This window comes from Hyperoodon ampullatus, assembly GCF_949752795.1.
Source record: "Hyperoodon ampullatus genome assembly, chromosome: 3".
Taxonomy (NCBI): domain Eukaryota; kingdom Metazoa; phylum Chordata; class Mammalia; order Artiodactyla; family Ziphiidae; genus Hyperoodon; species Hyperoodon ampullatus.
Window position 1 is genome coordinate 63,968,805 of NC_136916.1, and position 22,592 is coordinate 63,991,396.

At 57.0% G+C, this 22,592-nt stretch overlaps 1 protein-coding gene across 1 annotated transcript; it reads left to right on the forward strand.

Moving 5' to 3' along the window:
- Nucleotides 1-452: 452 nt before the first annotated feature.
- On the forward strand, nucleotides 453-17,801 carry CSK (C-terminal Src kinase). Its single transcript, XM_079700858.1, has 13 exons — nucleotides 453-496; nucleotides 12,799-12,878; nucleotides 13,233-13,346; nucleotides 13,451-13,563; nucleotides 13,913-14,132; nucleotides 14,943-15,036; nucleotides 15,231-15,296; nucleotides 15,380-15,479; nucleotides 15,569-15,659; nucleotides 16,147-16,220; nucleotides 16,303-16,498; nucleotides 16,607-16,693; nucleotides 16,941-17,801. The coding sequence occupies exons 2-13, from the start codon at nucleotides 12,864-12,866 to the stop codon at nucleotides 17,121-17,123; spliced, it is 1,353 nt and encodes a 450-aa protein (XP_079556984.1). The 5' UTR covers nucleotides 453-496; nucleotides 12,799-12,863; the 3' UTR covers nucleotides 17,124-17,801.
- Nucleotides 17,802-22,592: the final 4,791 nt, after the last annotated feature.

Genomic DNA, 22,592 nt, shown 5'->3' on the forward strand with positions numbered 1-22,592 from the left:
CGGGGTGGGGTCCGAGCGGGGCGATCGCCCTGCCGCGCCGCCGTCGGGGCCGTCCCCCGGCCAGCGGTCCCTCCCGCCCCAGTCAGCCTGTGGCCGCCGGAGCCTCCGGGACGTGGAACGCGGGGACCCCCTGCGGCCCCTATCCAGTGTCCGGGGCAGCCCCGGGCAGCCGGCGCGACTTCCCAAAATCGAACCTCTGTGGCGGCGTTCGGAAGCGGAACTCTACCGGGGCCGCGCCGGCTACATTGTTTCCTCCCCCCTACTCCCTCCCGCCCCCCTTCCCCCGCCTTTCTTCCCTCCCCGACCCGGGCCGCGAGGCCATCCCCCTGCCTGTCTGGCCGTCCCTCCTCCCCCTCCTTTCGCACCCAGACCTCTTTGTACCGCACCACCCGGGGACCCCTGCGCCCCTCCCCTCCCCCCTGGCCGCATGGACTGCCCCGCAGGCCGCTGATGCTGCCCGCAGCGAGGTGGCCCGGACCGCAGTGCCCCGAGAGAGGTGAGTGCCTGGCAGACCTGGAGGAGGTGGGCGTCCGAGTGCTTCCTAGCGGGAGGCGGGTGGAGGTCGCTCGTCCCGCTTCTGTTGCTTCTGTTGCAGCTGCCGTGGCGCCCACACCCATCCCCCACCTCCCTTACCCCCTCCTTCCCGGGTTCGAAATCTCCCGGGAGTCACTGTCAGCCCAGCCCGACTGGGAGGGGAGCGTACGAGGCAGGTACTGCCTTTGGAGCCCCACAGACTTGTCTTAGGCCACCCCGAGTCTGTCCTCCCCCTCTTGTGGGGGCTGGCTGGAACCTGGAGGGAGGGGGTCGGCATGGGCCAGGGCCCACGAGAATGGGCGGTTTGCCATTCCCGGCCCAGGGCCTCCCTGCAGGTTCCTTGGCCTGCCTGGCTCTGACCCCTCCTGCATTCCCCTGCGGAGGCCCTGCCGTCTCCAGGAAGCCCAGGGCCCAGCCACCTCCCTTGAGCCTGCCAGAGGTTGAGCCTGTCACCCTCGGCCTCCCAGAAAACCAGGCCTAAGCCAAGGGACCTCTGACCCTAGGGTGGGGAAATTGGGCAGGGCCTCTGTCCTGGTGGAGGTGACACTGGGCATTAGGACCATGCCCCACCTCCTGGCAGCCTTGTCAGCCCGTTCTCCCAGGCTCCTCAGGGCCCAGCCAGGTGTCAGGAAGGGGCGTGTCCAGCCACTAGATTCTTGGAGCTTAACTAGGGGTTTATCTTCCCTCCTGTTTTGTAGACCAGGGGACTGAGGCTTAAAGGGGGAAGTTGCTATCCCAGGCCTCTGGCAGAGTTAGGCTGTCTGTCCTTTCATCCCCACCCCCCCTCCAGCTCTGCAGAGCTGGACTGCTGTGGGTAGAGAGAAACCAGGCAGGTGCCTTTACCCACCAGGGACATAAGCCCCCAGCCTGGCCCATGGGTCCTTGTGGGGTGAGCACGTGCTCCCCTACAGAGGGCTAGAGAGAAGGGAGAGGGCTTCCGGCCCCGGCTCTGCCTGGGTCTGGGCTCGGGCAGCATTGGCACTGCCCATGGGATTTCCCCCTGGTGCCTGAGGCTGGGTCCCACTGAGGGATGCGGCGTGTGGGGCACCCACGGGGTGCAGCCCTGGTGCTGAACTGAAACAGCCTGGTGGTCATTTCTGACCCCTCCCTCCTATACACCTTTGGCTCAGCTGGTGAATGGGATTGGATGGGGAAGGCGAGAGCCCTGTTTCCCCAGGGAGCACCCTTCAGCCTTGGCATGGGAGCATTGTCAGAGTGGGGACACCCAAAGGGTCTCTTCCAAGCTCCCTACACCCTGGTGTTCCCAGTGTCTTTCTTGGTGGGGCCCTAGCAGGAACAGGGTGAAGGCAGCAGGAAGGAGATTGGGACTGTGGCAGGATCCTTTTGCTGCTGGAAGTGTGGGAGGTTCCCTGGAGGATACTTAGCCATGTCTGGGGCCCCTTGGGGCTGCTGGCAGTTTTGTCCCGCTCAGGCCTCTGCCCTTGATTTAGAGTTGTTTCCGGTTGCCCTGACATGCACAGTGGAGGGGACACAGATGTGTTGGGCCTGTGAGGCTTCCCTCACCCAGCCCTAACTTCCTTGCCAGCCTGAGGGCCTGGGGCTGAAGCCTGACATGGTTGGACGCCTGTGAGCTGTTGGGTGCAGGCTGGGGTCCCAAGACCCTTGTAGAAAGGGGTCTGGCTTCAGGCAAGCACGTGTGCAGGGCTTCGCTTTTTATGTGGCGAGCTTGGTGCCTTCCTCCCTGCTCTTCTCTCTGCCTTGGGTCTGGGACAGAGAAGGACCAGAAGACGGTCCCCAGCACCACTGCAGAGGGCACCAGGCCCCAAGGGGTTGAGCCATCACAGAGCAGACCAGAGTACAGGCAGAGACAGAGGCCCAGGGCTCACAGTGTGACGTGGCCGCCCCGACAAGCCTGATCTGGCAGGACGGCTTGGGTCCAGTTCTGAGCTTGTTCTTTGGGAGGTTTTGAATCTCATTGTCCCCAAAGGTGTTTGGTCTGGGAAAGAGAAGGTAGGGAAGGACCCTCATGTGTCTGAGGGGCTGTCCCAAATCAGAAAGGCCATCCCTTGATGTCCCAGACACCAGGACCAGAGCTGGGTGGCAGGTGGGTCCCCAGGAAGCAAATTTGAGCTCAGAAAACTACGTATGTGGGTAAATAGTATTAGGGTTCTTAATTTACAAAGTAACAGAACAGCACTACAGAAAATTTAGAACACAGAAAATTCACCCACTGTTTCTTCACCGGCACAGTGACTGTTAGTATCTTGGAGCTCCCAGCCAGTCTTTTCCTGATCTTTTTTGCCTTTGTCGCTGTTTTCATTTGGGTGTGCATGCCATCACACCTTTTTTCATTTAATACCATATCTGGGCGTTTTGTCATATTGCTACACAATCTGTGCAACTTTGCCCCTAAAAAGCAACAAAATATTCCCGAAAACTCTGCCACAGCAACCTTACCCCAACCCTCTTACCAAGCTTGTGCATTGTCGTTTCCCATCTGTTGCTGTTGTAATTGTTGTTACTGCAGGCCCCCAAAGCAGCTGAGGGTATTGGGGAGAGTGGGCAGCTTGGCACCCAACCAACGTGATTCCAGGCCCAGCTGTGCCATTTAGGCCAGGGAAGAGGGACCTTGGACAGGTCATCCTTTGAGCCAGAGTTCCTTTATATACACAACAGGGACGCTGATACCTACTTCAAAGGGGAGTGTGTGGACACGGAACTAACTAACCAAGGTACTAGAAGGTGTCTGGCACACCCCCTGGCATCCACTAGGCGCTCTGTGAGAAGGGGTAGGCTTTGTTGAAGGAGTGCCCACTGCAGGCTGCCTCAGCATGTGCAGAAGACACCCGGGCCAGGGCTGGCTGATGGCTCACCTAGCCAAGGGTGGTCTCTGCCCAGGGAGCCCTTCAGAAACCCTGTGTTCAGAGACTGCTCTGGCCAGTATCCTTTCCCCTGCTCTCTGCCTTCCCCCGTCCCCATCACCATGTGGAAGGTGGGCTACTGGTTGGTTTCTGGGGCCTGGCCCTACCCATTCTCCCTCTGTTCTTCCAGCATCAGAGCTGAATGGACGAGGCCTTTTCTCTGAGAGCCTGGCTGCCTCCTGTCCCCCAGTTTCAGCTACTTCCTAGGCCAGCCCCACATTTCCCCAGTGGAGATAAAGGAGGCCCACTTTCCTTGGGAAAACTGAGTCTTAGCAAGGAACCCAGGCATCCGGAGCCCCAAGCCAGGGACAGCCATGCCAGCCTCATCCTCCCGCCCAGCGGCTGGGGAAGGGAAGAAAGTTGGGGTCAGAAGGCAGAGGTTCTAGAGCCTCCCAGCTGGGAGTTGAAGGGGAACATAGATGGTTCACAAATCACTAGGGAAGTCTTGTATGTTAGTGTCCTTCTCTTCAGCAGGTGCTCCCCAGGTCTAATCTGAGCGTGTACTGCTGTGACATCGCTTGCTTCCTCTTGTTCCACGTCTGTGGAGATCAGAGAACTGGGAGTGCCCTGCTAGGGTCAGCCCATGGACAGTATGAGGAAAACAGTCTCAGCTTGGCACTCCCAGGGCCTAGGAGACCATAGCCCCAGATGACCCTGGTATGTCTCACGACTAACCTAGGTAGAGGGTCCTCCCCAAGGTGGCCCATTCATTGCAGAGGGCTCCCAGGCGCATGACCTCGGACTCCGGCCGCCAGACTTTTGCCTTTGGAGTGTCCCCCTCGTCCCTGGTCTTGGTGCAGGGGAGGCGGGCATTACAACTGCCCTCCTGTCCCACAGCTTGGGCTGGGATGAGGTCACAGGGTGCGGTCCTCTCCAAGATGCTGGCCTGGCTGGGGTGAGCACTTTGGGAGTTTCTCAGTGCCCCCCCTCCTTGGTTGGGGACAGGATGGGTGGAGGAGGCAGGCCACCCTCCACACCAGGCAGGGAGCACTGCCTCCCCTCCTCCTCTCCTCTGGGTCCCTTCATCCAAGGGCTGGAAATAGAATCCGCTAAGTAATGATTAAAGTCAAATTCAGACCTAAAAATAAAGAGCTGGTGAGGAAGAGCTAGTGTGCTCCCTGCGTGGCTGAGGGGAGAAGCAAGCAGGGCGAGGCTGGCTTCGGGGGGCCAAGCCCTGCTACCCGGGAGAGGCCAGAGCCTGCTGGGGGACCAGGAGTACTCCACTAACTGGCGGGGGGGTCTCTTGTATCAGGCATGATTCAGCCTGTACCAATCAGGGTCCGACTGGCAGGACCAGGGAGAGAATCCCATTTTTCCCGTGGGGAAACTGAGGCCTGGGAGGGACAAGTGGTTTGTCCAGCAACTGTCCAAAGAGCTCCCCTTGGCAGGCCCCCAGGGACCTGAGGGCCCCATGCAGCCCAGCTCGCCCTTCTGCCGGCTCAGTTTCTCTTCCTGGTTTGGAGGTACTGTGATGAGGGTAGCTTCTCATCACACACCAGCTATGTACGCCTCAGTGGGGCTGGGCCTCCAACCGCAGCTTCCCTCTGCCTCCCCTCCCCTTCCGTGGGCTAGGCCCCTAGAAGCAGGAGAGGCTGCCTGGTGCGCCCCTCCTCCCCGCGGGTCCTGCTCTCTGCACAGTTGGAAGCCTTGTGGGTGGGTGAAAACCTGGGTGTCATCTGATGCCTGCACACCCTAGCTGCTGCTTCCCAGCCCTGCCCAGCCCAGCCGCTGCTCCTCACCCGGGCCGGACATCTGTGGCCCATGCTGTCAGGGAGACTGGAGGGGAGAGGAGAGAAGGAACCCTGAGGCCTCCCTGCCGACCAATAGAGGAGGCCAGAGTCAGAGAGGAGTCAGTCAGTAGGGAGAGGCCTGTGGTTCCAACTTCCTGGCAGGGCTGGGGGGAGCTCAGAAGCTGGGGATCTGCGTAGGCTGGAGACGCCAGGAGGGCTTCCTGGAGAGGAAGGGCCATGAAAATCAAGAAGCATTTGAGAAAGAGACAGGGTAGGGGCAGAGGTCCTTTCTTAGAGCTCCTACACTCTCTAGGGCTGCTGGCTTCTCTAGTTGCTGTGCGAGGTACGGTATGGCACATACTCTGTGCGAGGCACAGATGTAACCCATGCTTCCCAGAGCAGGAGGGCCGAGCTCTGGGTGAACCTCCCCTCAGCTGCCCACTCTCACCTCTCTGTCCAGGGTGTCATCTGTCCTGCCCAAGGAAAGGGTGGAAGGGTTTTCTCCCGACCAAGTTCAGACAAATCTGAGCTGAAATCTTTGCTCTACCCCTTGGAAGCTGGGTGATCCTCCTCAGCCTGGTTACCCCTCTGTCGAACAGATCAGCGGTAAAACCTCATGGGGTTTTTTGGAGAATTAAGTAACTAAGGCAGGATTGAGTCAGTAGGCTCTCACTCTTCGTGCTTTCATTTTTACAGTCCATCCCGTGGGGCAAGGGTGTTGGTAACCCTTCTCCCTACACTGGGTAGCAAGACTGTACGTCCTTTGAGTTGGGCCCCCTCAGCTTTACCTTCTGAGCCATGTGTTCTCAGGGTCCCAGTTCTGAGATGGGGAGACCAGGAATCTGGGGGCCAGCTCACCGGCCTCTGGGCCGCAGTTTCCCCACCTGTAACGTGGCTAGGGGACTTTGGGGTGAGGGACAAGGACACTCTGGTTTTTAAGGGTTCGTTGGAGGTGGTTTTTAAGGGTTCATTGGAGGTCAGTGCTGAGAGGCTGTATGTAAATGTAGGCAAATGAAGATGCAATGACCACAGGCTGTGCTGAGGTGGGTGGCGGAACGGAGGCCTGGAGTCCCCACTGCCCAGTGCATGTAGGTAATTAGGCTCCTGAGCGGTAATTAGAAACCTTTCTGGGCCAGGAGTGTCAGCCTCAAGCTGCAGCGGTGCCTGGGGAAGGAGGCTCCCCTTATTAGCCTCCTCTAGCTCCAGCCCCCACTGAGCCATTGGGGGGAGCAGGAAAAAAGCCAGTGAGTTGCTGTAATTTAGTTTTTAACACTTTGCAGCCATTAAACTCACCCCTCCCCTTAGGGCAGGGGTGCTGGATGCTGAGGGAACCCTGGGGGTGAGGGTGGGGCAGCTCACACTGCAGACAAAGTGGGACTGTCCATCCTTCCAGCCCTCTCCTGACCCCCAGGGAGGTTCAGGCCTCTCCAAGGGTCTTGTGCCCAATTCTGCAGCTGCCCAGCTGAGGGCTCTGGGACCACCCATCTGGCTCAGTGGGAACCAGCCTCCAGCCCATGGCCTGGTGTGTGGCCAGGGGCATCACAGTGCCGTCAGCCTGGGTGCCCTGTGCAGAACCAGAGGTGGGGCTGATTTTACTGCTGCCAAACCAGCCCAGCTGCTGTTGGTGCCCCGCCCTCCTCAGGTGTCTTTCGGAGGGGCGTGCCCAATCAGAAACGCAGAGCTGTGTGCCAGACGCCTGGGCTCAGAGCCTCTGTTGACCCTCACCCTGAGCCTCCTCCAGCCTTAATTAACTCTCTCTGTACCACTGTTTGAAATCCTAATCCTGGCCCGATCTAGCACAGTCGCTTCTACCTGAGATCCTCCCCTCCCCTCCCCCTCTTCCTGGAAGCCTTCCCCAGTGGCCTTTGTCTCTCTCCTCTGCTGAGGCACCAAGCACACCTGGCCATGACTGATCACCTGGTAGCCAGGAGGGCTGGAGCAGGGCTGGGCACAGAGGAGAGATGCTGAGTAGCATTCTTGGGGTCCCAAGGGGAGGACCTCCTGGGCCCTTCCCCCCTCCTGTCCATCCTGGCCACCACACATGGAGCTGGGCTCACAGGGAGCCTCTTGAAACAGTGGCTCAAAGAATAAGGGGGCAAGGTGGACCTGCTTGTTGCCTCTGGGGGCTGCCCTGCCCTGCAGAGGCTCCAGCTGGGTCCTGTGGCAGGACCAGAGTCTCTGGGGGCCATGGCCCCCAGAGTTCCCCCAGATCTCTTGTGCACTTCCCTTTTCAGTGGCTATTTTTAGCTGGGTGTAAACAGTTACTGAAGGCTCCCACGCCCCATTAAGCAGTGGAGTTTTGGTGAGGGGGGCAGGGCAGGAGCCCCTTAACCTACCCTGGCCCTCAGCACGTGCTAGGCTGTGAGGGTCTACAGCTTCCCCAAGGCAGGGAAAGGGCAGTTGCTGGGCTTCCCCCCTCCCTGCCAGCCTGGACTCCCAAGAAAGGCCTGCCTGAGGCTGTGGCCACTGACCTCAGCGCTTGGGCACAATGCCCAGCCTGTTCCCGGGACCCCAGCACAAGAACTCCTGGGAGCAGGGTTTGGGGCAGGAAGTCAGAGTGAAAGTCCCCTGTCCCCCAGCCCTGTGGGGTGGAGTGGCAGCTGCTGTCCCTTTGGAGTTAAGTATAGTCCTGTCGGTTATGGGACCGCAGTGTGGTGCAGCCAGCCTAGTTTCCCCCTGTTGTTTGTTGGTTCATTCATTCATTCAGCACTCATGTGCTGAGCAGCCGCCCTGGGCCAGGCTCTCCTCCTGCAGGGGCTCCCAGGCCAGGGTCAGTGAGCTTCTCGCATGAGAGGCTCTGGAGGCCCGGAGCAGCCACCACAGCTGGGGAGCCACGGAAGGCTCCTGGCACAAGTGGTTTTCAAAAAGTTATTGATTTTCTTACTAATCTTATTTTTGGGGGGGAGGTAATAGATGCATGTGGTTAAAAAAACAAAAGTTAAAAGAACAAAATAGCAAATATACAACGAACAGTAAGCTTCCCTTGAACTTGATACTCACTACTCCTTCCCATTCTCAGAGACGACCTCTGTTATCAGTTTCTTCTATCTTTCAGAGATAATCCGTCCATATCTAAGGTTAGGGGCGAATGGTATGTCCTTTTAAAAAACAACAATTTGTAATATACCATGGGTGATGTCCTGCACCCTGCTTTTTTTTTCGGTCTTTGAGTATTTCAGACCTACCAAAAAGCTGAAATAATGGTATAATGAATACCCATGTATACTTTACCCAGATTCACCAGTTCTTAACATTTTGCCACATTCGCTTTACCTCTTCTTTTATATACATGGACATATGTGTATACGTATTTTTTTTTTTTGCTGATTTGAGTGTTAGTTGCAGGCATCGTACCTTTCTCTCCTAAGTACTTTATCATGTATCTCTTACATAATCACAGTACCATGATCACACCTAAGAAAATTAACATTAATTCCATAACATTATCTAACATTTTCATTTTCCCAGTTGTCCCCAAATGATCTTTATAGCTATTTTTTCCCTCTGATCCAGAATCTGATTCAGAATCACTCATTGAATCTTGCTATCATGTGTCTTTTCTTTTCTTTTTTTCTTTTCCAGCTTTGTTGAGATATAATTGCGATTTAATGTGTAAGTTTAAGGTATACAGTGTGATGATTTGATATATGTGCATATTGTGAAACGATTACCACAGTAAGGTTACTTAACACATCATTCACCTCACGTAATTACCATTTTGTTGTTGTGTCATGTTTCTTTTGTGTCTTGTTTAATCCAGAACATTCCGCAGCCTTTCTCTGTTTGTTTTGTCTTTTATGACATTGACTCTAAGAGTCCAGGCCAGTTATTTGGTCTCTGTCTGCCTACGTCTTCCTGATTGGAGTCAGGTTAAGCCGCTCTGCGGGGCCATCGCACAGAGGATGCTGTGCCCTCCTTAGTGCAGGAGGCACTCAGTGTGCTCCTCTCATTATTGGTGATGCTTAATTTGATCACTCGGTTAACAAGGTATCTGCCACATCTCTCTGTGGTGGAGGTGCTTTTCCCTCTCTCTGATTAATCTGGAGGGTGGTACTTAGATGCCATGTCACTGTCCTATTCCCCCGACAACGTTTCCTTCATGACTTGAGCTGGCTTTTTGCCATTTCTACTTACTCTATCATGAGGAGGTTTCTGTATCAGCACCTAGAGATCCGTCCTGGCCCCATAACAGCTGGAGTTGTGTTGTTGCCTTTTCAGGCTATCTGGTCATATATTTACTTGGTTCTTTATTAACGGACATAAAGGTTGTCTCCCAGTCTCTTGCTACAACAAACAGTACTGCAGGGACTGTCTCACTACATTTTCTTAGGCACATGTGCAACCCCTGAAGGTTGAGTGGAAGTTCCTTGGGTAGAGAAGGGGGAAGGAGTGGAGAGTGAATGCCAAGGCGGGGAGGTGGGTGGGGCACCAGGGTCCTAGGAGCAGCAGGTGAGAAAGGGATCTGGTTCAGGTGCTGGAGAGCCAGTGAGTCCCAGAAGGGTCAAGGGACTTTCCCAAGGTAACACAACAAGTTGGTGGCAGAGCAGGAACAGGACTCAGAGCCCTTGACTCCCTGGACAATGTTCCTGCACTTCTTCCACAAAGTGGCCTGAAACAAGGTTCACATAACCCTGGAAGGGCCCCTCTGTGCCTGATCAAGGCCTGACTAGAGGCCTAGGTTTGCAGTAGCCCCTCCCAGCCACTCTGACTCTTGGCCTCTGACCTGGAGGGGGATAGTCCGGCTGGACCCTCAGAGCCCTAAGGATGGGACCTTCTTGGCCTCATGACTTCGCCAGGGAGGAGCCGTCAGAGAGGGTCTGCAGCTCCTGCTGGCAGGATTTCTGTGGGAAGAAAGCAGGCTTCAGAACAGCCCTGGGAGCTGTAGGGTTGTCACTAGCCCATTGTACAGATGGGGGAACTGAGTCCTGAAGTCATAGCCAGTAGAGCAAAGGGGAGAGGCTAGCTCCTCCCTCTCGTTTCCATATCTGTCAAAACCCAGACCCTCAAGAAAGGCCACCCTGACCCTCCTGGTCTTGCCCCTTCCTCTGAGCACTGCTTGATTCTCCCTCTTCCCTTGCACTCTCTTTTCGAGGCCAGTGTGGTCCCAGCCTGCTGGCAGCCCCCGCATGGTGCATGCACATAAGCAGGAGGCACCAGGGGTGGGGGTCGAACTGGCCTGCTGGCTCAGGCATATGACACCTGCATGGGGCAGGATGCTCACTGGAGGTGCAGCCTCAGGTAAGGCCACTTGCCTCTCAGCCTGGCTCGGCATGCTCATCTGTAAAATGGGGATAATAATAGCCTCTCCCTCTCGGCTGTTAGAGGATTTGATGAGCCATAATGTGCCAAGGACAGGGCGAAGCACAGAATAAGTGCTCAGCAAACAGGACCTATTATTATTTTTGTTATTATCATCTAGTCAGTGGGGAGGCGGCAGCAGCAGCTGCAGGCCTGCAGGGGAGGGAGTGTTTGCAAACTGACAGCTGGGAGGGTGACTAATGGTGCCTCAGCCTCCTCGCCCTCTCGCCCTCGGTGGTGGTGAATCTTGCGAGGGAGGGGGAGGCATGGGGATGTGGAGAGCTGGCAGAGCCCCTATTCAGAAGGTCTTGAAGGTTGGGGACCCAGCTAGCCACAGAGGGACCCCAGTTCAAGTTCCGGACCATCACCCCTAACTAGCTGTGTGACGTAGGGCAAGTTGTTCAAACCTCATGAGCCTCAGTTTCCATTTCTATAAAATGGGGGCAAGAGGAGCTCACGGCTCCCACATGTGGTTCTTGGGAGCCTAGAGGTGCTTCCTATACTCATGGTGGTTCAGTCGTGTCAATGTATGTGTGTGTAGGGGAGTCCAGGCTCATCCTTCTTGTGCCCCAGGCTCCCTGCCCAGATGGCAGAGGTTGATGGGCTGGCCTTGGGACAGGAAGCACTATGTATTCCGGGAGGAAGGGAAGCCTGGAAGTGGGGCCTGGACGCGGTGGTGCTTCTCCCCAGCTCTGTTCTCCCCGGCTCCTTCTGGTCTCCTAGACCACACACTCCCCTGCTGAGGCCCACAGACCCCATGGCCCTCAGAAGCAAACCCTGTTTCCTCACGTCAGTGTTTGAAGCCCCCGCATCCCTGCAAGTTTTGTGCCAGGCGGGCCCAGTACACATGGTCCCCTGCCGCAGACTGACGGGGTGCTCAGACCGTCAGGGTCTGTTTCCCGCCCTCCTCACCATGGGCTTCCAGCCTGGGGTGCCCCTGCCTTTTTTAGCCCTCCAGCCTTCAGGGCTCAGCTCCAGCGCTCCCTCCTCCAGGAAGCCCATGTAAGCTCTGCAGTCCTCACTCACCTCACACCCCTAGGCACTTGCACTCAAATGTCTTCTTCCACCGCCTGGCCTGGGGTAGGTGGTAAAGTCTGTGAGTGTCAACCAGGCCCCAGGCCTTGTGTGTCCTGCAAATGAGCCTGGGAACAAGGCACATGCAGAAGTTTTTCTTCTAACATACTGTGAGCACGGAGTAGTCACTGGCCCTGTCTCAGCCTCAGTTTCCTCATCTGTCAGAAGAGAACAGTAGCCCCATCCCTCTGCTTCCTGGGACAGGTACTCCGGGGCTCTGGGCTGTGTTTGGGAAGATGCTGGTCATAGAGGGAGTGCTGAGCTGGGGCCACAAAGAGTATGTGTGCAAGACGGGGTTGACTTGCTGCTCTTGGGGCGTGGGGTTGGCTGGGGTGACTTTCTTGGGGTAGTCAACTTTACTGAAGTAAACACATACACCAAAACGTATACCAGCCACAAGCGTACAGCTCAGTGAAGTGCTACAGAGTTGAACTTGCCCCCTTCCAGTCACTGCCTCCTCCAAGGGGAGTCGCCATCCTGCACTGGAAAATCCCCTGACTGTGGAGTTTATACAAGTGGAATCACATGGCATGTGTGCTTTCTGTCTGGCGTCTTGGTTAGCATGTTTAGATGCATCAGTGTTGTTTCATAGCTGTAGTTTATTCATGCTTACTGCTGTCCGGTACTCTGTGAATGTACACAGTTTATCCATCTCACTCCTCATGGGCATCTGGGCAGTTCCCAGTGTGAGGTTTGCTACAGACCGCGCTACTGTGTGTGCTCCTGTACCTGTCTCAGCAGTGCCTGCCCTGTTTTCTCTTGGGTGTGTGCTGGGAAGTGGGGTTGCCAGGCCATGGGGTTGGCATACATTTGGCTTCAGAGATACTGCCTGGGCGAGTTTTTATAGGTGACAGAACTAAGAGGCCCACAGAGGACAAGGGACTTTCCCAAGGTGTCAAGCACCTTCCCCAGGTTCACAGCTGCCCTGTGGTCCCCCACAGACCACTTAGCTGATATCCAGCCGTGGGGCTGGTGGGGCAGGCACTACTCACCCCCTACGCTTTGTAGCCTCTGTTGGTCATTCCGAGGGCTGAAAGGCCACAATGGGCTCAGGGTTGACGGCCCTCTGTCCTTGGGGGTCCTCAGCCCTCACCCCCTGCCTCCTCCCCTGCCCCGTGCCCTCAGCCTGCTGAGACTGGAAAGGACAGCCCTTGCCCCAAGTCCCAGCTCTGGAAGCCTCTGGCGTCTGTTCGCATTGCTATGGGGAAGAAATAGGGTCTCAGTGACGGAGGGAACCATCTCCTCTCACAGCCTTCCCGCAATCTTCCCCCTCCCCACAGCTCTCATGGTACCAAGTGACAGGTTGGCCTTCCTGTGACACGGGGACACCAGATCTTCTGAGAAGATGTCGGCAATTCAGGTACTGCAGGGGCAGGGGTCTAGGGCAGTGGAGTATCCCCACCACCACCACGGGGGTGCTGAGAAGAGAGAGAATGAGGATTCAGGTCCATTCAGTCCCCTTTACCCCAGTCCTGGCTTTCAACAAAATGGGATTCCAGGGCCCACTGTCAGATGCAGGGCCCTCAAGATGGGAGCACAGGTCTGGGGGCAGAGGGGAAGTCTCAGCTAGAAGGACACCCAGAGCTCTCCGGGGGAAGGGCACCTCACCCAGACTCAGGGAGGCCAGCCAAGAGGCTGTGACCTTGAGGGCTTGCAAGCAGGTGGGTGGGGGCTGCCCCAGGCTGCACCCGCCCACGTGTCGCCTGCCCTGCAGGCTGCCTGGCCATCCGGTACAGAATGTATTGCCAAGTACAACTTTCATGGCACTGCTGAGCAGGACCTTCCCTTCTGCAAAGGAGACGTGCTCACCATTGTGGCTGTCACCAAGGTAACCAGGGACTTCACATCCCTACCCCCTTCCTACCTCTGGGTTTTGTCTCCCCTGCACGGGAGGGTGAGCCTGAGAGCGTGTCTGGGCTCCTCTCTCCCCAGGACCCCAACTGGTACAAAGCCAAGAACAAGGTGGGCCGTGAGGGCATCATCCCAGCCAACTACGTCCAGAAGCGGGAGGGCGTGAAGGCAGGCACCAAGCTCAGCCTCATGCCGTGAGTACCTCGGAGGAGTGGTTGGGAGTTCCCAGTCTGGGAGGAAGGAGGACGGGGAGCCCTGTTACCCCTGGAAGAGAGTCAGGAAAGCAGGGAGGCGAGAGTGAGGGGCTGGGATGTCCGTGAGGGCCTCTCGAGACGAGGGGAAGGGCATGGGTGCCGGACCTCAAAGGGGAGGACGGAGCTAGGAGGGCTGAAGAAAGAAGGGCAGGAAGCAGAGGATGAGGGCCTCCAGAGCCTGTCTGAGCCCTGAACTGTGGAGAGGTGCCAGCCAGAGGGAGAGCCTTCGGGAAGTGGAGCCTGGCAGTGCCCTTGGGCCACCATGACCCCAGGCCCGGCCTCCCCGCAGCTGGTTCCATGGCAAGATCACGCGGGAGCAGGCAGAGCGGCTCCTGTGCCCACCAGAGACAGGCCTGTTCCTGGTGCGGGAGAGCACCAACTACCCCGGGGACTACACTCTGTGCGTGAGCTGCGACGGCAAGGTGGAGCACTACCGCATCATATACCACGCCAGCAAGCTCAGCATCGACGAGGAGGTGTACTTCGAGAACCTCATGCAGCTGGTGGAGGTGAGCGGAGCGTGCCGGCCCTGATTCCGGCTACAGTCCCACCACTCTAGCTGGGTGACCTTGGGCATGTCCTGCAGCCTCTGCAAGCCCACGTTTCCTCACGCCTCGATAGAGCCCGTGCTGTGTGCCAGCATTGAGCTCTGACCCCACAATGCCTGCACAGGGAGGTGGTACCCCAGTTCATAGGCCAGGAAACAGAGGTTCAGAGCAGTTAAGGGACCTGCCTCTGGTCACACAGCTGTGACTTGGAGGTGCCAGGACTAGCATCTGAGTATTCTGATCCCAGAACTAGCTTCCTTCCAGCCACTCATAGAGCTGTATGCCCAGATGTGTGTATGTAAACATGTCCTCATGAACTTTACCTTGATGGCCCACATGTCCCTGCAGCTCCCAAGGCCATCTCTGCCCCAGGCAGCCTCCAGATGCCTCCTGTACTCACTCTCAGCACCTTCCCCCTGTTGGCCTGGCTTGCCCTATGGCAGGGGAGGGTCCTGTGCACACCTGGCTGGAGGCTGGTATTAGACTGAGCCAGGGCTTGTCCTCTGCTTTGGGATGCTGGTGAGGCCCAGAGTGATCACAACAACCCGGTATCTGTCCAGCACCTGGGTGTGGGGTGGCATGGGAGATGGACCATGTGTCTGGGGCCTCCCTAAGCCCTGCTAGACACGGAGAGCCCTCCTGACCCAAACCAACTCTGGGCTGGGTAGGACTGGCCTCTGCTGCCTCCTGGTGGTCAGACCCGGGCAGTGCACGGGAGCCACGGGTGGTGCACCGGGGGCTGGCCCTGATCGCCTGCCCTGCCCTCTACAGCACTACACCTCAGACGCAGATGGGCTCTGTACCCGCCTCATCAAGCCAAAGGTCATGGAGGGCACCGTGGCGGCCCAGGATGAGTTCTTCCGCAGTGAGTGCCACCCCCCCACGCCCACTCCTCACTTGCCTACCCGCCTCCTCCCACCCGGGCTTCCTGGAACTACGCCATCCTGGTGGCTCTGGAGACGTCCAAGGAGCCCCACATAAGTCACAGTCCAGTCTGCCTCTGCTGTGACCCCCGCTCGGACTTCAGCACCCCTCACTCACCACCCACTCCCCCCGCAGGTGGCTGGGCGCTGAACATTAAGGACCTGAAGCTGCTGCAGACCATTGGGAAGGGGGAGTTTGGAGGTGAGCCAGAGAGGGTGGGAGCCCTAGGAGAGGCTGCTGACTGGGGGGAGTCCAGGAAACGACCCCCAACTCTCTTGCCCCAGACGTGATGCTAGGCGACTACCGAGGGAACAAAGTCGCCGTCAAGTGCATTAAGAACGACGCCACTGCCCAGGCCTTCCTGGCTGAAGCCTCGGTCATGACGTGAGTTGGGGCAGGGGGTGGGGAGGTCACCCGGGGCCAAGAGGTGATGGGGAGGCTGGGCAGGCTCTGACCACCCCGTCCTGCCCCAGGCAACTTCGGCATAGCAACCTGGTACAGCTTCTGGGCGTGATCGTAGAGGAGAAAGGTGGGCTCTACATCGTCACCGAGTACATGGCCAAGGTGTGTGCCTGCCCCGTGATCCAACTGCCAGCCTGGAGCTGAACACTGGGGCTCAGGCCTTCCAGCTGCCCCAAGCCCCCCACCATACCCTTGGGCCCCTGTTCCCTCAGTCCCTTCTCTCCACCTGGTCTTTGAAGGCACCAGGGCTTGGCTCTTGTCTTGGCTCATCATTTATTCACTACGACCTTGGAAAAGTTGTGTCACCCCTCCAAACCTCAGGTCCTCATCTGTGAATGGAGATAGTAACAAAGTTTACCTCAGAGATTTATGAAGGTTGAGATAATGCATGATCATTGCTGAGCACAGCGTCCAGCGTCCAGACTCATATTCCTTCAGTAGTGACGTCCTGACCTCTCCCCTGCCCCTCCCCTCTCCTGACACCTTCCTTGAGTGTCACCATTTACCCAGCCCCAGGCCCACTGTTCCCAGGGTCTAGAGGGCAAGTCTGACCTATAGGGCCTGTTGGTCTGTCTTGTCCTGCCCCCAGGGGAGCCTGGTGGACTACCTGCGGTCTCGGGGTCGGTCGGTGCTGGGCGGAGACTGTCTCCTCAAGTTCTCACTGTGAGTGAAGCAATGCCTGATTGGGAGGGGGGGCTGCTATGGGATCCCTGTCTAAGGGGACATGTGGCTGGCTCGCCCCCAGAGATGTCTGCGAGGCCATGGAATACCTGGAGGGCAACAACTTCGTGCACCGGGACCTGGCAGCCCGCAACGTGCTGGTGTCTGAGGACAACGTGGCCAAGGTCAGCGACTTCGGCCTCACCAAGGAGGCTTCCAGCACCCAGGACACGGGCAAGCTGCCAGTCAAGTGGACAGCCCCCGAGGCCCTGAGAGAGAAGGTGGGCACGCCTCTCCTCAGGGCCTGAGCAGTGGTGGATGGGGTTCCCGGGTCACCCGCATCCCCCAGTTCCCAGGACCTGACACTGCCTCTCCCATCCACGTGGCAGAAATTCTCCACCAAGTCTGACGTGTGGAGTTTCGGGATCCTCCTCTGGGAAATCTACTCTTTCGGGCGAGTGCCTTATCCGAGAATTGTGAGTGTGGGCGCTGGGGCTGGGTGGGGCTTGGAGCAAGGGAGGGGGTGATGGGGAGGGGGACTGGCTGGGCCCCGCCTCCCCGGCCTGAGGCCTAGAAGCTGCAGGCCTGCCCTCGGGACCTTCCAGGCCATTCCCCGGACCGGGGCTGAGGCGGAACTAGGGGGGTCCTTGGAGAGCAACGCTGAGTGGGGGTCCCCTCGGGGGTCAGGCCTTACACTGATGCGTACCACCCACCTGCCCGCAGCCCCTGAAGGACGTTGTCCCGCGGGTGGAGAAGGGCTACAAGATGGACGCCCCCGATGGCTGCCCACCTGCAGTCTACGAGGTCATGAAGAACTGCTGGCACCTGGACGCCGCCATGCGGCCCTCCTTCCTGCAGCTCCGTGAGCAGCTGGAGCACATCAAAACCCACGAGCTGCACCTGTGACTGCTGGCCTCCACCTAGGTCGGGGGCCTGTGGGGACTGAACCCGGAGAGATTGCGGACCTGGTGCCCCACTCGCTGGGCCCAAACCCGAACTGAGCCCAGCAGGACTGTGGGCCTCTTTTCTCTGTTGCAGCCTGCGCCCCTTCTGGCCCCCGGAGACCCTGCCTAGGCCTGGCACCTTCTCTCATGGGCCCACCTGTGGGGCTTTGGGAACCCCGCCCAAGGGCCAAGAAGGGAGGAGGCTGAGGAGCCCTACTGGGGTCAGGCTCCCCGTGGCCTCCCATATCTCGCCTTCTTAGAGTTTTATCCCTTTCCTTTTTTGAGATTTTTTTCCGTGTGTTTATTTTTTATTATTTTTCAAGATAAGGAGAAAGAAAGTACCCAGCAAATGGGCATTTTACAAGAAGTACGAATCTTATTTTTCCTGTCCTGCCCACAAGGGTTGGGGAGACCAGGCCCCTCTCTAGGGACCCATCGCCCCAGCCTCGTTCCCCACCCCGTGTTCCTTGTCCATGTTGCCTCGGTCGCCCCGTGTCTGCGCTTGACCATGTTGCACTGTTTGCATGCGCCCGAGGCAGACGTCTGTCAGGGGCTTGGAGTCCGTGTGCCGCTGCCGCCCGCCCACCCACCTGCCTTGTGAGATGGAATCGTAATAAACCACTCCATGAGGACCCCGCCACCCAGTCTCGGCGCTTCCTCCGCCGAGCCTGCCTGTCCCACCCGGCCTCCCATCCCCGTGCCATCTTGTCCATCCCCCTGTCTCTGTGAGTGAGGCTGTGCTTGCCCTGTGAGTGGGGCGGGGTGGGGAGCACCGCGGGGAGATGTAGCCACCGCCTTATGTCAGCTGCACGAGCGAGTGTCCTGTGTCTGCCATGGGAGAGCTCTCACTACCCGCCTCTCTCAGTGTCCTCCTGCTGGGCAGCTTGTCCCTGAGACCGTCCCGGGCTTGGGTCCCGTCCACAGGGTGATGCCTGGGCATCCCGGCCGCCTCTCCTGCCGTGTTGTTCAGGCCCTCAGCACGAGGAGGGCTGGAGCCACGGACGGGGGAGAAAGCCAGGCCTGACCAGCTGGAGATGGGCTCCCCTTGGTAGGAGGCAGGATAAACATCTCGTGCTTCAGAGGAGATGGTGATCTGGAGTGGGAGGGGGAAGGGGAGACCTAGATACGCTGGTGGTTCTCACAGTCTGCCTAAGATGTAGCACTGCCGCCCCGTCCCCAGCCCTATGTGTGCCCAGCCCCATGCCTGAGGATGCAAAGGTGGTGGGTGTCTTCCCCACCCCACCTTGTGGGGCACAGATGGAGAACGCGGACCAGCCATGGGATTTTCTCCCCTGGGGTTCCCCAGGGCCAGTGGTCAGTGCGGAGCCTCTGAGGGCTGTGGGGAGGCTCACCTCATTCACTGAGACAGGCAGTGGGGGTGGGGTTCCCCTTGTTGTTGGCACTCCGCGGCCGCCTTTCCTAGCCAGCAAGCCCTGAAATCCAGGCAGTTCTGACTTGGCAGTACTCCTCACGTCTGCAGGTCCTCGGCCCACTGTGGTCCAGCGCCGTCACCTCCCACAGCCCAGTGCTGCCACTCCTCACCTCCCCGAATCCGTTCTCTCCGCACACAGCCAGACTCATTCTTCTAAAACTAGACTGTTCATTCAACAACAAATACTTGGATACCTGCTGTGTGTAGGACTGGGGTTCAGCAGTGAGCAAAATGGGCCCCGTGGAGTTCACAGCTGGGAAGACAAATAATCGCATAGACAATTACAAACTGCTAAGTGCCGTGAAAGAAACGTATATCATGGGAATCGGGCCTTGACTAGATCAGGGAGGGCTTCCCAGAAGAGGCAGCATGTAAGCTGAGGTCAGAAGGATGAACGGCAGGGTAAGGGAGTGGGTAGCAGCATACTGAGAGGGAGGAGCCAGCTGGTCCCTGCTTCCCAGAAATCACGGGAGAGGGGAACGGAGCCTGCCATAGGTGTTGGTCACAAGGAGGTTGCTGGTGACTTCAGCAAGACCTTAGTTTGCTGGGGGTGGATTCCAGATCACAATGGCTAGAGGAGGTGCGAGGAATGCGGGGAGGTAGACAATCTTTGGAGGAACCTAGCTGTAATGAAGAGGAGAGGGGGGTGGGCTTCCCTGGTGGCGCAGTGGTTGAGAGTCCACCTGCCGATGCAGGGGACGCAGGTTCGTGCCCCGGTCTGGGAAGATCCCACATGCCGCGGAGCGGCTGGGCCCGTGAGCCATGGCCGCTGAGCCTGCGCGTCCGGAGCCTGTGCTCCGCAACGGGAGAGGCCACAACAGTGGGAGGCCTCCCCCCAAAAAAAGAGGAGAGGGGGTGAGAGGATATTTAAGGCAGCAGAGGCTTGAGCAAATCTGACTGCCAAAGGGAAGGACGTTTACCTTGGGATAGTGTCCACATACTGAGAGGGAGGCGGAAAATATAGAGGGGAGGTCATGGTAGTGATTGAAGGTGGAACCTTCCCTAGAGCAAGGTCGGGCAGCTGGAATCCAGACTGTGAGGGGCAGTGGGTCTGCGATGGGAGAGGGACTGTCCTGGTGAGACTGCCGAGGAGAGGGAATCACGCGGTGGCGCACTGGTAAATGTCTGACACTCAGGTCTAGGGCAGGTGTGGGGGAAGGGAGCTCTGATGTATAGTGTCCATGGTGTACCCTCTGCCAGGGTAGATTTCATGCTACCAACATGACTTCACTGAAAGCAGGGATCAGGGTGGACTTCGACAATTGGCTCTCACTAGCTGGTCCAGAAGCCAGTTCAGGTTCAGAAACATGCAAAGATGCCTGCGGCCATGAGGCCACAAGAGGGGCCAGGCAGGCGTGATAATGGAGAATTGCACCAAGTGTGACAAGCAAGAATAAAGGGGCAAGATCCGGCTGATGGGGCGCTGCAGGAATGCAGGCGCACGTAACGGGATGTTCCTTCTACCTGGTGGCGTGTGAGCCCCCCTCCTGCCCCCATTCCTTCATCACTTCTCCCCTCTCTCCCCTGATTTATGGTTTTTTATTTTCCCCCTCTTTCTTCTCTCTCATCCTTCCCTTGTGCTCTACTGGCAACTACTGGCAACTGGCATGTCATAGATGAGCGAGACAGAGTTCTCACCTAAGGAGCTTACAGACCTGGGGGAATCCGCTCAGGACTCAGCTCGGTGCCCAGAAATCTGGTGGATGTTGCCCACCGCCAGCACTGAGCCCGTGAGGCAGAGGACGGGGGCGTGGGGCCGCTTCTCAGACGTGTGGAGAACAGTCAGGGACGGGGTGCGGCGATCCTGGCAAGGGAAGGGCACTGACTGGGCAAAGGCGGTGAGGTGCTTAAGTGGGGCCAGGCTAAGGTGCCAAGGGGTGTAGTTTGGGAGCAAGTGAGGCTGAGGAGAAAGCAGGGCCCAGACCCCACCTGGCTTTGCAGGCCCCTCAAGGAGTTTAACTTTATGCAAAGATGACCAAGAGCAATTGAAGGATTTAGGGCAGAATGACATAGATCTGCATTTTAGAAAGATCATTCTGGCTGCAGTCTGGCTGGAGGAGGTTGTTGCCAAGATCTTGGCTCTCTGCACCGCTGCCGAACGGAAATACAGAGACAGAGTTACAGAGGAGAAAAAAAGAGTGGCTTTATTTCTTTGCCAGGCAAAGAGGGAACACAGTAGTCTAGCGCCTCAAGAACTATGAGTCGCTCTTTCTCCTCCATAACTCTGTCTCCGTATTTCTGTTCGGCATCGGTGCACAGATAGCCAAGATTTTGGCAACAGGGTGGTGGTGTCTGGAGTGGAGACAGGGAGATGGTGGGGAGGCTGAGAGGCCAGACAGGAGGTGACTGATGGTGGCCTGGACTGGGGAAGCTGGTAGGAAGTGGAGAGGAAGATGAACACAGTTGGTGTTTTACTGAGCTGAGTTCTGTCACGCCTTGTTCTAATGGATGTAGTACCTCACGTAACCCTCCAAACAACTCTTGGAGATATACGCTATTATCTCCATTTTACAGATAAGGAAAGTGAGGCTTGGAGAGATTAAAGCATCAGGTAACAGTATGAGAGTGGCAGGAGCAAATTGAAGAGCTTGCTGATGGCTGATGCGAGGATGAGGCAGAGGAAGGGATCTGGGGGGATTCCAGTCTCCAGCTTGTTAAGGTGGGTGGTGCCACCCATTTCCCCTCAGCCTGGGAGGAGGATGTGCTGGGGGTTGGAGAAGAGGAGTTTGGTTTGGACATGTTGTCTGGGGGCCTTTGAGACATCCAAGCAGAGAGGTCCACTCCAGGGTTAGACATTCATTCGGGGCTGTGGCTCCAGGAGAAGCCAGGCTGAAAGTAGAGATTTGGGGATCATGGGCACAGCAATGGTGCTTGAAGCCATGGACGTGGACGAGCTTGGCCAGGTAGCACGTGGAGCCTGAGGAGAGACATGACCCGTAAGGGGCCAGGGAGGGAGAACAGTGACCAAGAAGCAGCTCCTGGGATGGCCCAGGGCAGCAGAGAGGCAGGTGAGCCCTGGGGCAGGGGTTCTTAGAGCAGGGTGAAGAGAGGGGGGTGTCCACAGCATTTCACGTTGCAGAGACCGTGTTGAGAATTGTCTGCTAGGCACAGAGAACGGGCATTATCAGGCCTTGCTGGAGCAGTTTTCCTGGGAGGCGGAGGTGGGGAGGGCAGGAGCTGGAAGGACTTGGGGGGAGGCAAGGAAGCAGGGCTGGAGGGGAGCCCATCTTTCCACAGCTTGGCTGTGAAGGTGAAGGGGGAGAGCAGGTGGAGGTAGCTGAGGGCTTAGTGTAGAGAAATGAAGTTCTTCTTTTAGCGTGTCCTAAAATGTTCCATTTACAGCCTTGGTTTTAATTACTTTGTGGAGCTTCAGAATCTTAATCCTACTGGGAGTTTACAAAGTACAGTAAAACTTCAGCTACCCAGAAATCTTGGCAAATGAGCTACTCCAGAAAACGAAAATGTATTTGGATGAAGAGATTTGAAACATAGGGTTTCTGACTTTTTAAAAACTTTTTTTATTATGGAACTTATCAAACAGATAAAAGTAGAGAGAAGAATATAAGGAAGCCTCACGTCCCCACTACCCAACTTTATCAGTTATCAGCTCAAGGTCAATCCTGTGCCATCCGCACTCTGTTCCCCTCAAGCTCTGGGATATTTGGAAGCAAATCCTAGATGTTACGTCAATTCATCCATAAAGTTTTAGTATGTTTCTCCAGAAGACATAAGAAAAAAAACAACAACACTACCATAATACCATTATTACTCCAAAAAATTCTAACAAGAATTCCTTAATTTAATCAAATAGCCATTGTTCAAATTCCCCCAATTGTCTCATTTTTCCCCCATTTAGTTGGTTAAAATCAGGCTCCAAACAAGGTCTATGCATTGCATTTATTTACTCTATCTCTTAAGACTCCCTTTCTATTTTCATATACTTTATTTGTTGAGGAAACCAGGTTGCTTGGAGGCATGAGCGTTTGGGAATACGGCAGA

Bases quoted from the DNA above. Each gene is read 5' to 3' on its own strand.
- CSK (XM_079700858.1), top strand. The intron at 15,297-15,379 runs GTGAGCCAGAGA...CTCTTGCCCCAG, and splicing joins TGGGAAGGGGGAGTTTGGAG to ACGTGATGCTAGGCGACTAC. The intron at 16,499-16,606 runs GTGGGCACGCCT...TCCACGTGGCAG, and splicing joins CCGAGGCCCTGAGAGAGAAG to AAATTCTCCACCAAGTCTGA.